General features: G+C 43.3%; 1 protein-coding gene across 7 annotated transcripts in view; it reads right to left on the bottom strand.

Annotated features, from left to right (window-relative positions):
- Window positions 1–14,407, bottom strand: part of LOC112234141 (myosin light chain kinase, smooth muscle-like) — a 93,469-nt gene continuing 79,062 nt past the window's right edge. For 4 of the 7 annotated variants that reach the window (XM_024402142.2, XM_024402143.2, XM_024402145.2 and 1 more), the window contains exons 22-33: window positions 13,463–13,619; window positions 11,281–11,586; window positions 11,014–11,040; window positions 10,734–10,818; window positions 10,268–10,471; window positions 8,124–8,341; window positions 7,775–7,898; window positions 6,275–6,427; window positions 5,676–5,799; window positions 3,213–3,303; window positions 2,556–2,684; window positions 1–2,415 (exon numbers count right to left, since the gene is read on the bottom strand). In XM_024402142.2, coding sequence (XP_024257910.1) covers window positions 2,180–2,415; window positions 2,556–2,684; window positions 3,213–3,303; window positions 5,676–5,799; window positions 6,275–6,427; window positions 7,775–7,898; window positions 8,124–8,341; window positions 10,268–10,471; window positions 10,734–10,818; window positions 11,014–11,040; window positions 11,281–11,586; window positions 13,463–13,619 — 1,854 coding nt within the window. In that variant the 3' untranslated portion in view covers window positions 1–2,179. Of the gene's footprint in view, window positions 2,416–2,555; window positions 2,685–3,212; window positions 3,304–5,675; window positions 5,800–6,274; window positions 6,428–7,774; window positions 7,899–8,123; window positions 8,342–10,267; window positions 10,472–10,733; window positions 10,819–11,013; window positions 11,041–11,280; window positions 11,587–11,982; window positions 13,205–13,263; window positions 13,442–13,462; window positions 13,620–14,407 lie in introns of those variants that run through there. The other 3 variants (XM_024402147.2, XM_042315973.1, XM_024402146.2) reach the window with 3 other exon arrangements.

Below are 14,407 nucleotides of genomic sequence, written 5' to 3'. Positions count from 1 at the left end.
TGATTTTGTGATAAACATTTATTTAGTAACTGTGAGTAACTACACTTGTAGTGTTCACATTACATGTAATCTGCAATTTGTCAAAATGATACATTTATAAAAATTTTAGAAATATAAATCTACATACATCTAATACAAAACAAATATAGATGTGATAATTCACCGGTCTGTTTAGTATTGCAAATTTGTAATATCGTGGACACGTGCTTGCAAGGAAGATCTCTAAACTGATGCTCAAATACGATAACATGACTCTGTGCTTAAATAAAAAATACAATTTAAAAAACATTCTTAAAAAGAGCCCAGGGTAAATTGCAAATAATGCTGATAAACACAGTCACTTTGGGCTTGTTTGGTTGAGGAAGAAAAAAATGTAGATAACTTGAAGGAAATCAAATACCTTTAAATAAAATGGATAAAGCATGTTGGAATGTGGATAATGTCAAAGGTAATGTTATAAATATTAACATCTGAAATATAATAACTGAAAAGTAAGTAGAAAAGAAAGTGCACAAACAGAGCAAAAAGGTCATCAAGCCCATTTTCAAGCCCATTTCTGAGTGTGTCGGAGAAGGTGAGTGTCTTAGCAACGCAGCTTTTAGGGTCGTTCCACGAAATGAGTGCCTTTCGCATCCCTTTGATATTTAAAGTAGAAATTGTACACAAATACTGCATTTTAAAAGCCCGTCATATTAAAATGAAGTGCCCTTTAAAATAGACCACCTGGAAAATGAAATCAATCTGATCCGTAGCCCTTTACACCCGCAGCGCTGTGTGGGTTTTTGACTTGACAGCCTTTCCGAACTTGAGCACCTCGCCCGACAAAAAGTTGTCCCCATCCCTCCCGCTAAGCGGGCAACCGCCTTGACGTCATACAAGCAAGCCACGAGGCCAAATGTGCAGTTCACGTTCGTTTCCACATCATAAAACTCATGTCATGTACAGTGTCAACATTTAGGATCACTATGTTTGACGTACAGCTACAAGACGCCATGGAGTCACACCCTTGGTTGTTCTGAGCAGAATGAGCCCGTTTGTTTATTGGGAGAAACTCGCCGTGGCGCACACGCCTGAAGGCACTCATGACTCCTTTCAAATGCTCACCAAAATGAGGATGGGCTTCCCCGAATTGCATTGTGAAAGCCTAACCCTGTAATATCGTATGTTATAACTTAAGCTAGTCGTGTTGGATGCAGGGTTGTGTTCCAAACAAAACAACTACAAGTGTGTTGCTCCGGTTCCTCAAAGGAACAGCTAGGAGATCTAAAAGGAACAGCAACCCCACCTTATAGTTGGAAGACTCTGTCATAAAAGTGCATTACAATTTCTTAGGAACAGTGCACACTTTGGAGAGGTGTGTGTGGCCACTTGGAAGACACCAGTTAGTCCTCTCACTCCAAACCCTTTGTCATTTCAATGTCTTGCGTTGCACCTACCCCACATTTGCCAGGGATATTCTTATCATGTTACTGAATGTAGCCATAGTATTTTCAGATTTCGTTATCAACAAATGTGACAAAAAGCACATTAAAATGTTTTTAAAAATGCACATAAAAGCAACAGTATAATGATTGGATTCAATCTTGTGTCAGATGAACTGTTGAGTCATCTTTGGCCTAGTAATTTCGCCATCATCTCAAAACTGTTCCCTTTCAATTGCTAACACGGTCATGCATGTGCTTTTCATATTTCTTCTGTAAGATACATTTCAACTTAGCCCCATCCATATTGGCCAGTGTAAAGGGCTAATATGAATTAAGTGACAAAATTATTCAGCATTTTGTCCCTCTGTGCATCCTATTCCTTATCAAATGTTTTTCAAAAGGAACATTGAACATCTAATAGTCAAATCACAGTGTAAAAGCAGGTGAGCTGGTTCTACTCTTCCAGGACATTTTCTGGTGTTTCGTGGTGGAAAACTGAGGAGGTTCAAGAATAACACATCGACCTTGTTACCCATAGATAGAGGGGCTAGAAATGTTTTAACGAGAAAAACATTGATTTGAAACTTGCATTCCATCGCCCCACCCTGTTGCACACAACGTGCTTCCATTCCCCGTGAACAAGGAAATAAGCTACACTACTCAAAAAGCACCTAATTGGTGGAACGACCCATTGAAGAGATTAAAGGCTAAAACACAGGGGATATCATCTGTTAGTCTTGTACCGGTCGTGCCGTTCATTCCTCCTCCTCCTCCTCCTCTTCCTCCATCACCTCCACCAGGAGTTCGGCTGTGCACGTGGCCTCGCCCAGGCTGTTGACAGCCTTGACGGTGTATTTGGCATCGTCGTCGCCGTTCACTTCCGAGATCACCAGGCTGCAGTTGCCCTCCTCGTCGTAATCAATCTGGAAGTGGCGGGTCTCCTTGATTGGCTGTTCGTCTTTGTACCACACCACCTCTGGATCAGGGTAGCCTGGGAAAACACAAACAATCTTTATACTGTATATGTCTCTCAAATGGCACCTCCTATTCCCTGGCCCATAGGGGCCCGGGTCCATACATGTCAATTAGGAGATTGTGACGTATGTAAATGAGGAGGTTGTGAGACATTACCCTCGATCTTGCAGTCAAATCTGGCTGCGCTCCCCTCCACCACCTCCACATCCTTGATGACTGAGCTGAAGGTGGGCTTGACCTGGGTTTTCTCCTCATACTCTAGGCATTCAAGGAACTGGTTGTCCTCTATGAAACATGGGACAATGGGGGGGGGGACAAAATTACACATTGATTTTGCCTCAAGTTGAACTTAAAGTGGCACTATGCAAAAATCGCTCCGCCATTTCCTGGTTGCTAAAACTCTAGTAGTTCACCTAATTTCAGTTTATGTGACAAAATAAGCTAGTATAGTGTAGAGAATCATTGTACCATCTAAACCACTGTGAAATATATTTTCCCATAACCAAAAATATGGTTGCTTCAGCCGTTTGAATCTGGTGTACAAAACCCAAAGTAAAAAGACGCAAAAACCAAACTTAAGGGGAAGCATAGAACTAGCACACATAGAACAGATCTACCGCTTCTTAGACTTGCATTCAAGTAGAATGATAGAAATGTGTAGTTATTGATCTATGTGAATTTGGTCAGGTTGCAAAAAGTTACATATAGCCACTTTAACCACTTAACCAAAAACTGCTTTGAGTTTGCTCGGGGGTACATCAGAAAGGTTCGGAACATTCAGAAGGAGGTTAAAAAAAAAAGAAGCCGTGCCACCTTCAGTAGGGGAGCCTTTCTTGGCACTGACGCCCGCCAACATCGCCATTGATGACAGCCTTCCGATGGCCCGCACTGCATGTCCGGTTTTCTGCCGTGAAATCAATGATACACTCGTTACATTCTGTCGCAGTACAAACAGTCCTGGGTATAGGAATAGACATCATCAAGAAATGTTACGAGGACGCTTATGAATTAATGGCCTTGTTTGTAACAATAAGAAATGACCTGTTAGTTGGCCACGAAGTACAGAGTAGGGCTGTGTCCTATAGGCAGGTTATTAAGGAGATAAGGGAGAGGCCAGAGTTGACGCAGAGGGAAGCCTGATGAAGATAGTCCTGACTGATTTACAGAGAGACAATCTCAAAGACTAAAGATGCAGAGGGAGTTCAGCAGACAGATGGAGAATGATGAGGGATGAAGGATGAAGAGACAAACATAACTTGAAAGTGTTGGAGGAGAGACTGGTGTGAGAAGGAAGAGGTCAGAGGGCACTGACAGGAGTGTTGGGCTGGGTCAGGAGAAACTCGTTAAGTTGGCTTCTCCACAATCTGATGTGATTCACAATCTCAGTCCATGTGTAGAACCAGATCAGATCTACTGTCCACTGATGTATGTCATGCTGACCGTGGGGAAAACAGGTCTGAATAAATGTTTTTTATTTATTTATTTTATTTTACCTTTATTTAACCAGGTAGGCAAGTTGAGAACAAGTTCTCATTTACAATTGCGACCTGGCCAAGATAAAGCAAAGCAGTTCGACAGATACAACGACACAGAGTTACACATGGAGTAAAACAAACATACAGTCAATAATACAGTATAAACAAGTCTATATACAATGTGAGCAAATGAGGTGAGAAGGGAGGTAAAGGCAAAAAAGGCCATGGTGGCAAAGTAAATAATAGCAAGTAAAACACTGGAATGGTAGTTTTACAATGGAAGAATGTGCAAAGTAGAAATAAAAATAATGGGGTGCAACGGAGCAAAATAAATAAATAAAAATTAAATACAGTTGGGAAAGAGGTAGTTGTTTGGGCTAAATTATAGGTGGGCTATGTACAGGTGCAGTAATCTGTGAGCTGCTCTGACAGTTGGTGCTTAAAGCTAGTGAGGGAGATAAGTGTTTCCAGTTTCAGAGATTTTTGTAGTTCGTTCCAGTCATTGGAAGCAGAGAACTGGAAGGAGAGGCGGCCAAAGAAAGAATTGGTTTTGGGGGTGACTAGAGAGATATACCTGCTGGAGCGTGTGCTACAGGTGGGAGATGCTATGGTGACCAGCGAGTTGAGATAAGGGGGGACTTTACCTAGCAGGGTCTTGTAGATGACATGGAGCCAGTGGGTTTGGCGACGAGTATGAAGCGAGGGCCAGCCAACGAGAGCGTACAGGTCGCAATGGTGGGTAGTATATGGGGCTTTGGTGACAAAACGGATTGCACTGTGATAGACTGCATCCAATTTGTTGAGTAGGGTATTGGAGGCTATTTTGTAAATGACATCGCCAAAGTCGAGGATTGGTAGGATGGTCAGTTTTACAAGGGTATGTTTGGCAGCATGAGTGAAGGATGCTTTGTTGCGAAATAGGAAGCCAATCCTAGATTTAACTTTGGATTGGAGATGTTTGATATGGGTCTGGAAGGAGAGTTTACAGTCTAACCAGACACCTAAGTATTTGTAGTTGTCCACGTATTCTAAGTCAGAGCCGTCCAGAGTAGTGATGTTGGACAGGCGGGTAGGTGCAAGTAGCGATCGGTTGAAGAGCATGCATTTAGTTTTATTTGTATGTCCCAAATGGCACCCTATTCCATTTATAGTGCACTACTTTTGACCAGAGCTAGATATGGCATTGGCTGCCATTTGGGACGCAATCTATGATCTTAAAATTTTGCTTCTATAAACAAAGCATGGTGGATAACTTGATCCCTGAGATTGTTGCCTTCAGACTTTGTACATTTTGATCAAAAACACAGGTCAAACGGACATCTCTCCACTTTCACCGTCTCTACTGTTTTGTGTTCTAGTTTTCCGAAGTAATACTCGCAGTTTGTACTTTTCAACCTCATGAACTACTAATGGACCTCCATGGTGACCGCTTCACACAATGAGAGGTTTGCTCATGGGCGAGCACTCAAAGAAGGAGTTTAACTGCAGAGACTTGGAAGCTCAGGGTACGCTAACAGACAACAGTACAGTGATTTTCGCAGTGGAACTTTAGCCAAACTCATAGTGCACTGTATCTAGCACATTTTCTCAATCTCAAACCTGTTTGGGTGGATTAATACGTTACACCGCTCCAACAGTGCTCGTCTCGTGGTTAAGACGGATGGCCATATGTTGATCTGTAACCGGAGACATGGTCTGCATCCCCAAATGTCACCCTATTCTATAGTGCACTACTTTTGACCGAGGCTCATAGGGTGCCATTTTGGGACACAGTACACGATCTGGTTCTGCTGTTACCTACCTGCCATTTCCTTCTCAAGATGTACTTCTTCATCCTCTCCTTGGACAGTTTCTTGGCCTCCATTTTGCCAGTGTCTTGTTTTAGCCACGGGTGCTCATAGCACTGATCGCATGTCAGCCTAGCCCTACGATCACAGAGACACATGCACATTGAGAGGCGCAAAGACTTTAGTCACACTGTATTACAAAACATCAGACAGAGATTTGGACTGAGATCTGGGGCTACGTCCCAAATGGCACCGTATTCCATACATAGTGCACTACTTTTGACCAGAGCCCTAGTCAAAAGTCGTGCACTACTTGGGGAATAGGGTGCCATTTGGGATGCATTCAGACACAAAAGCAACCGGTGGCACAAGGAGACTAAATAACATATATATGACACCTAAACAATCTAAACAGAGACATCTGGCAGGCTGATCAAAGCCATCTTACACTCAAATCATGTCAGAACTGAGTCTTTGGCCCAAATGCCACCCTATTCCATACACTACTTGATGATAAAGTATGGTAAAGTAGTGCACTATGTAGGGAATACTGTGCCATTTGGGACACACATGGCTCTTTAATCAAGCCGTGTAAGCGCCTCATGTTGCTTACTTCATATCTTTCTTCAGCAAGTTGGTAATGAAGTCCTTGGCGTGGTCTGAGATCTCATCGAAGGCGTCGTCTTCAAAGTCCCAAGTGGCCGAGGTCACATTGGAAAGGGTCTCGTTGTCGTTATCCCCCATGAATGGGGACAGGCCACTCACCCTGAGGAATGGAGAGAGGGGGGGAGGTTGGAGAGAGGTGGAGCAAGAGAGAAAGCGAGAGAGACAAAGAAAAAGAGAGCGAGAGAGAGAGAGAAGTATAATGAACGCTTGACCTACAAAAGGGCTACCAAAAACCAGTTCTGCTCTGCATGGAAAATGCGCCACACCCTGCCTGGCCCCTAAACAGAGCTCACTGGTGAGACTTGGTAAGTGTTCATCACTTTCAACGAAGCCAGTCTTATTGGGCACACCCAGATGTTTTCCGTGCTAGACATAGGTCTTATATCGGTACACCACAAAAGCTTTTTATCCACCATGTACACTTTGAGTCAGGACTCTAACAGGATGGATGAAACCTAGCGTGCGTCCCAAATGGCACCCTACGGGCACCTTATTCCCTTAAGGCTTTGGTCAAGAGTAGTGCCCTACATAGGGAATAGGCAGCTGTTTGGGATGCACCACTGAAATCTCTGAGGCAATAGAGATCAGACAGCCTTACCTCTAACACTGCTATGTAAGCAGTGTGTAATAAATCTTTGTGGACCGAGGAGACCTCACAGAGGTTTGGGGCACTGGAGAGTATTGCTCTGCTCTCTCTCTATATCCATTTACAGGCATAGAGGTTGGAGAGGCCCATACACTGCCTGCCTGCGGAAAGTAACTGTTGCTGTGAGCATGGAAGCCCAGAGAAATCCAATAAGGCAGCTTTGAGATTAGGGACACGGTAGCAAATATACATTATTTGAATAGTGCCTTATAGATTATCTACATATGCTCAAATGATCAACAAAATATACTAATGCAACAGCTTGCTAGGTTACAGTTAGGGTTAGGTTAAAGGTTAACGTTAGGTTAGGATAAGGGTTAGGTTTAGGGTTAACGGTAGATTAGGATAAGGGTTAGTTTTAGGGTTAACGCTAGGTTAGGATAAGGGTTAGGTTTAGAGTTAACGGTAGGTTAGGATAAGGGTTAGTTTTAGGGTTAACATTAGGTTAGGTTAAGGGTTAACATTAGGTTAGGATAAGGGTTAGGTTTAACGCTAGGTTAGGATAAGGGTTAGGTTTAGGGTTAACGCTAGGTTAGGATAAGGGTTAGGTTTAGGGTTAACGTTAGATTAGGATAAGGGTTAGGTTTAGGGTTAACGTTAGGTTAGGATAAGGGTTAGGTTTAGGGTTAACGTTAGGATTAGGGTTAGCGGATAGTTTGTATAAATGTTGTTGACAGTTGAACATTTACAGACCATCCATTTGGGATTATCCAAATAAAGTGTTAACATAGAAGCTTACTCATTACAAGTAAGAATGGTTATAAGTGGTATAAGGGTCATTATAACTGGTTTGACACTCACAGGATGTAGCAGATGACCCCTATACTCCACATGTCTGTTGGATAACTGATTGCTTCATAGTTGATCACTTCAGGGGCCACAAACTCAGGGGTTCCAAACAGAACTTTCAATGTTCCAGAGCTTTCTAGAAGCACACAGGGGAAGACGGTTTCAAAAATGAAAATGGTGTTCATTTAGCATTCATTAGAATAGGAAGTTGATGAAAAGAGAGAATTTGGATGCAAAATTCTAGTAACTTCCCCAGATGGAAGATTCCAGGATTTCTGGGAAACATCGGAATTTGGGGAAAGTTACCGGAATTCCGCAACCCTATTTCTGAAAATGCCCTGTGCACATGAGGCCTGGTTACCTAGTCTGCGAGCGAGGCCGAAGTCAATGAGTTTGATGGTGTTCCCGGTCTTGTTGACACACATGATATTCTCAGGCTTCAGGTCCAGATGGACGATGCCCTGCTTGTGGATGTAGTGAACCCCGTCCACAATCTGCAGCATGTACTTAATGACCTCCCTTTCTGTCAGCTCAAAGTCTTCATCGATGATACGCTCAAACAGCTCCCCACCAGAGATCCTGCAGAGAGCGAGAGAGAGACAGAGAGAGCGAGAGAAAGAATGATGGTTGAGATCCTGCAAAACACATTACAGCCAAATATGGAAATCCTTCACCGGATATCAAATACTTGTCATTTTAGAGTATCTGGAATATCGTTTTCTAGCTTAGACAGCTTACAAGACATATCATCTAAAATTAGTACTAAGGACAATTGCTGTTTTAAATGAGAGTCAAGTGAGTCCCGTGGTCTTGTGTCAGTGTACCATTTGATAATGCTATAAAAAAACAGAGGGGAAATGGTCCAGTCTAATGTGTTTACATCTCAAATACTTGGCAAGTGAACTTTTTCCAAGCATCACCACATAAAAAAGCCAAAGTGTCTGTCTGGTCAAAATGAATCATTAGCCACAAATAATGGAGATGTTTAAATGCAAATCAATTTCCTTTCTCCAAAATAAACGTTATCATATCAATTTTCATACTCAGATGCACTACATCAGAAGTATGTGGACACCCCTCCAAACTAGTGGATTTAGCTATTTCAGCCACACTCGTTGCTGATAGGTGTATAAAATCGAGCACACAGCCATGCAATCTCCATAGACAAACATTGGCAGTAGAATGGCCTTACTGAAGAGCTCAGTGGGATGTCACCTTTCCAACAAGTCAGTTTTATCAAATTTCTGCCCTGCTGGAGCTACCCTGGTACTGTAAGTGTAAGTGCTGTTATTGTGAAGTGGAAACGTCTAGGAGCAACAATGGCTCAACGAAGTGGTAGGCCACACAAGCTCAGAGAACGGGACCGCCGAGTGCTGAAGCACGTAGCCCGTATAAAAATTGGCGTGGCTAAATGGAAGCAAGTCCCCAGAGCAATGTTCCAACATCTAGAAGAAAAGCCTTCCCAGAAAAGTGGAGGCTGTTATAGCAGTAAAAGGGGTAACAACTCCATAATAATGTCCATGATGTTGGAATGAGACGTCCGACAAGCAGGTGTCCACATACTTCTGGCCATGTAGTGTAATTTGTTACACACAAGTGCCAAGTGAAAATCCTCAAGATCAAAACGGCAAATGGACCTGTATTCATTCCAGTTGTATGCCTACTAAATAACCCTCTGTTTACATTTCTAGTAAACTATATAGGAACGCGAAGCGAGTCACCAAAAGCACACAAACTTTTACAGATGCACAATCGAGAGCATCCTGTCGGGCTGTATCACCGCCTGGTACGGTAACTGCCCTGCCCACAACCGCAAGGCTCTCCAGAGGGTAGTGAGGTCTGCACAACGCATCACCGGGGGCAAACTACCTGCCCTCCAGGACACCTACACCACCCGATGTCACAGGAAGGCCATAAAGATCATCAAGGACAACAACCACCCGAGCCACTGCCTGTTCACCCCGCTATCATCCAGAAGGCGAGGTCAGTACAGGTGCATCAAAGCAGGGACCGAGAGACTGAAAAACAGCTTCTATCTCAAGGCCATCAGACTGTTAAACAGCCACCACTAATATTGAGTGGCTGCTGCCAACATACAGACTCAACTTCAGGCACTTTAATGATGTAATAAATGTTTCACTAGCCACTTTAAACAATGCCACTTAATATAATGTTTACATACCCTACATTACTCATCTCATATGTATATACTGTACTCGATACCATCTACTGCATCTTGACTATGCCGTTCTGTACCACCACTCATTCATATATCTTTATGTACATATTCTTCATCCATTTACACTTGTGTGTGTGTGTATAAGGTAGTTCTTGTGAAATTGTTAGGTTAGATTACTCGTTGGTTATTACTGCATTGTCGGAGCATTTCGCTACACTCGCATTAACATCTGCTAACCATGTGTATGTGACAATAAAATTTGATATAGGGAATAGGGGAACCTAAATGAATAAACTTTTTGTAACATATGGGTCAAATATACTCACATTTCCAAAACCATGACGATGTCTGACTTGCCTTCGAAGGCATCAATGCACTGGACAAGTTTTGGGTGATGGAGGGAGTTCATTATTGCAATCTCTTGTCTCACATTATCTTTCTCTTTTGCAGAGTAGGCCTTGATGAACTTTCCAGCCCAGTGCTTTTTCGTTCCCTTCTCCAAAAGTTTGAATACCTGTCCGAATTTCCCCCTAAAGCACAGAAAAGGATCATTTTTGGGAGTCTGATACAGACAATATCATGGATGAGAGGTGTGCTCAGTAGGCCTGCTGCACATGTAGATACGTGGACCAATGCTTTGCTGACCAACATGTTGTCCACATCCCAAATGACACCCTATAATAGTGCCCAAATTTTGACCAGAGACCTATAGGCCCTGGTCAGAAGTAGTGTACTATATAGGGAATATAGTGCCTTTTGGGACATAGTAGTTGTTGATAGATGGGTACTCACGTTCCGAGCCTCTCTTCCACATCATACAGATCCTTTACTTTCACATCTGTTCTAACGATCACATCTCTGTAGTCTGGCTCTTTCTCTGAACATAGGAGCATGACACTTATGAGTCATTATGGATGTTTATAGTCACTGTCATAGCACGTTATAAAGGGCATTATAAGGCATTAGAAAGGCTATCATAAAACATTTCACGTATCATAGAAGATGTTACCAAAATCATTTTTTAAAGGAATCAGTTACTTAAACTTGGAATATTGGATTGGATTAAACATACCTTCATCATCCTCAACTTCCTCCTTTTCTGTTAGAATAAATGATCAGAAAGGTTGTTAGTGATTAGTATGACTCAATCATTATTATTATGAATTAATCATCATTAATACAAATCTATGTCTGACAATGAAAATGGCTTGTTAGTTACCAATGAGGTTGATTATAAAGTGTTACCACTGAGTGGGATTATAAAGTATTACCAATGAGTGTGATTCTAAGTATTACCAATGAGTGTCAGTACACCATAGACCCACTAGGGGGAGCTCACCCTCAACATCCTCCTCTAACATTGTGACAGCCTCAGACTCGGCACTGGGCTCCCCGATGCCGTAGATATTGACCGCCCGCACCCTGAACTTGTACTGGCGCTGACCCAGCAGGTTCTGGACATTATAGGAGGTGCTGTTGCAGGAGACGAGGTTCTTCCACTCCTTGTCCACTGAGTTCCATATCTCTAGGTTGTAGGACTGGACGGCACTGCCCCCGTCGTAGGTGGGGCCGTACCATGACAGTGTGAGTGTGGAGCGGCGGATGTCTGAGGCGGCTGGAACTCGTGCAGGGGGATCAGGTTTGTCTGGAACACAGAGAGGTCACACAGTAGATCAACGCACCAAATGGCAAACATGCTCAGACACAATACTAGACCTTTCAACAAGCCCCACAAAACCATGTTCACATTGTGGTGATACCTGTTCCAGGCTGAGTCCCAAACGGCACCCTGTTCCCTATATAGTGCACTAACTTTTGACCCTTTGGGTCCTGGTCAAAAGTAGCGCACTATATAGGGAATAGGGCACCATTTGTGACATGGCCCTATAGTTTGATGCCATTGAAAAGGCGTGATGAGTCACTCGATTTGTGAACATAGGTCTCCCAGTCCTTCCATTCACCAACATCAGTAATGACCGTGCACACAAGAGCACAGCTGTGTTGGGAATGAAGCAGCTTCCTGTCTGGCAAAAGTGGCTACCTTTTGAACCAACTCCATTCGTCAACAGCAGTTGCACCATACACAGTAATGTCAGCTTCTCCATTAAAGGCACAGTACGGGGAAACTGTTCGTGAGCGCAGATGAAAAGTGGGAGCCGTGACAGGGGGACTCCACATGGAGTCTGGATCCGTTTTATGTACTGCTGGTGTCAGACGACATGCCCCAGACTGTCTGCTAGGTACAGCACACTTATTCCCCCTGGTTTGTTTAGAGGGGTGCCATGTTACCCGAGCTGTTAAAAGCATACCCCCACTTAAATCCCCAGTGGTCCCTTGTAAAATACCAAACGAAACCGCCCCCAGAAGAGCACAGCGTGACATCAACAGCTCTGCCATGCGGGATGATTCAATGTCACTGCAAAAGAAAAAAAAGGGCCACACATTACATGAAACAATTCAAAACTAAACCTCTATACTCCATACATACAGTCCAAGAACCATAAACCTAAACGCGAGGATCATATACTTTAACAAGCGTCTAAGTAGTTAGGCTATTTTTTTTTTTACCAGCGTCTAACAAGCGCTTCGTGCCTCTTCGTATGCTATTAACAGCTCTCCGGGCACATAAGCGGTGGCGTTTATATGGAGCAGCTCTAGAAGTCCTCTTTCCCTGGCTGTGGCGTATTCCCGGAGTTGGACTGGATACACTCCACTATGGACAGCAGTGGCAAAGGGCCTCACATTGAAGCAACAGCTGGAGAGAAAGCACAGCCTTAAAAGGCCACTGGAGATCCCTGCAACGGGCCTGTTAGTATTAGGATACAGAGAGTTGGAGCCTGCATACCTTCCCTTCCCCAACAACATTCCCCAAAGCTACAGGAACGCTAGTCTTTTTTTTGTTTTTTAACGAGAGACAATACAATGATCGGTATCAGTAGGAGCAGTGGTTTTAAAATAGTGGATTAATACCATATATCGCTCACTTGAAAAAGGGAAAGACTTCCGCCACTCGTAATCGCCTCCTGAATCTCATCAACGGAGGCAAAAAAAAATGGCGTCGCTGCCCGATTTGTGTCAAATGGAAAATACCCACAATGGGGAGGTTGAGAGCTGCCTGATGTGTGTCAAATGGAACGTACCCACAATGGTGAGGTTGGGAGCTGCCTGATGTGTGTCAAATGGAACGTACCCACAATGGTGAGATTGAGAGCTGCCTGATGTGTGTCAAATGGAACGTACCCACAATGGTGAGGTTGGGAGCTGCCTGATGTGTGTACCCACAATGGTGAGATTGAGAGCATGTGTGTCAAATGGAACGTACCCACAATGGTGAGGTTGAGAGCTGCCTGATGTGTCAAATGGAACGTACCCACAATGGTGAGGTTGAGAGCTGCCTGATGTGTGGTCAAATGGAATGTACCCACAATGGTGAGGTTGAGAGCTGCCTGATGTGTGTCAAATGGAATGTACCCACAATGGTGAGGTTGAGAGCTGCCTGATGTGTGTCAAATGGAACGTACCCACAATGGTGAGGTTGAGAGCTGCCTGTCTCAAGCCGTAGCTGTTTCGCAGTTCGAGGGTGTAGCAGCCACAGTGGTCCTGCTGGCTGTCTGCGATGGTCAGTTTACTGGTGACCTCAGTGGTTTCAATGGTTAAATCACCTTTGACCTCTTGAATCTGCATACAAGACAAAAGGCAGTGGTTTCACAGAGGGGACATGTGTTTATTGAAACCGTGTTCAAGGCTACAATGATGAGAGCTACATCCTTGAATTGGGATAATGTAATTAAATATGATATATTTGATGGAGACGGTGAAGATAGGGGGAATAGTATTATAGTCAGTGGGGTCCAGGATTATTGACACCCTCGATAAAGATGAGCAGAAATGACTATAAAATAAATAATTCAAATACTGAGCTATATTCTATTCAAGAAAGAAGGGGAAATTATATTATTTTATACCTATACAAATGCTCAGAGAACGAGATTTTGTTTAGCAAGTAATACTTTTTCTTCTCACCAAAAGGTAGAGGTCAAAACCTTACAATACCTCCTCACCTTGCGAGGGTAATGGCACAGAGCCATTTACTAAAATGTTTTAGGAGTTAGTAAACACATTGGGGCAGATCTTAGACCATTCCTCTAAACAGAATCCTTCCAGATCCTTGATATCCTTTGTCTGCGCTTATGGACTGACATCTTCAATTCAAACCACAGGTTTTCAAAGTCTGGAGACTGAGATGGCCACCACAAAATGTTGATTTTGTGGCCAATTAACCATTTCTTTGTGGATTTTGATGTATGCTTGGGGTTTTTGTCTTACTGTAATATCCACTTGCAGCAAAGTTTCAGCTTCCTGACAGAGGCAACCAGGCTTTTGGCTAAAATGTCCCTGGTACTTGATAGCTCATGATGCCATTGACCTTAACAAGGGCCCCAGGATCACTGGTAGCAAAATAGCCC

Source organism: Oncorhynchus tshawytscha, linkage group LG03 (assembly GCF_018296145.1).
Source record: "Oncorhynchus tshawytscha isolate Ot180627B linkage group LG03, Otsh_v2.0, whole genome shotgun sequence".
Lineage (NCBI taxonomy): Eukaryota > Metazoa > Chordata > Actinopteri > Salmoniformes > Salmonidae > Oncorhynchus > Oncorhynchus tshawytscha.
Note: the sequence above shows the minus strand (reverse complement) of the source record. Positions and strands in the feature narration are given on the sequence as shown.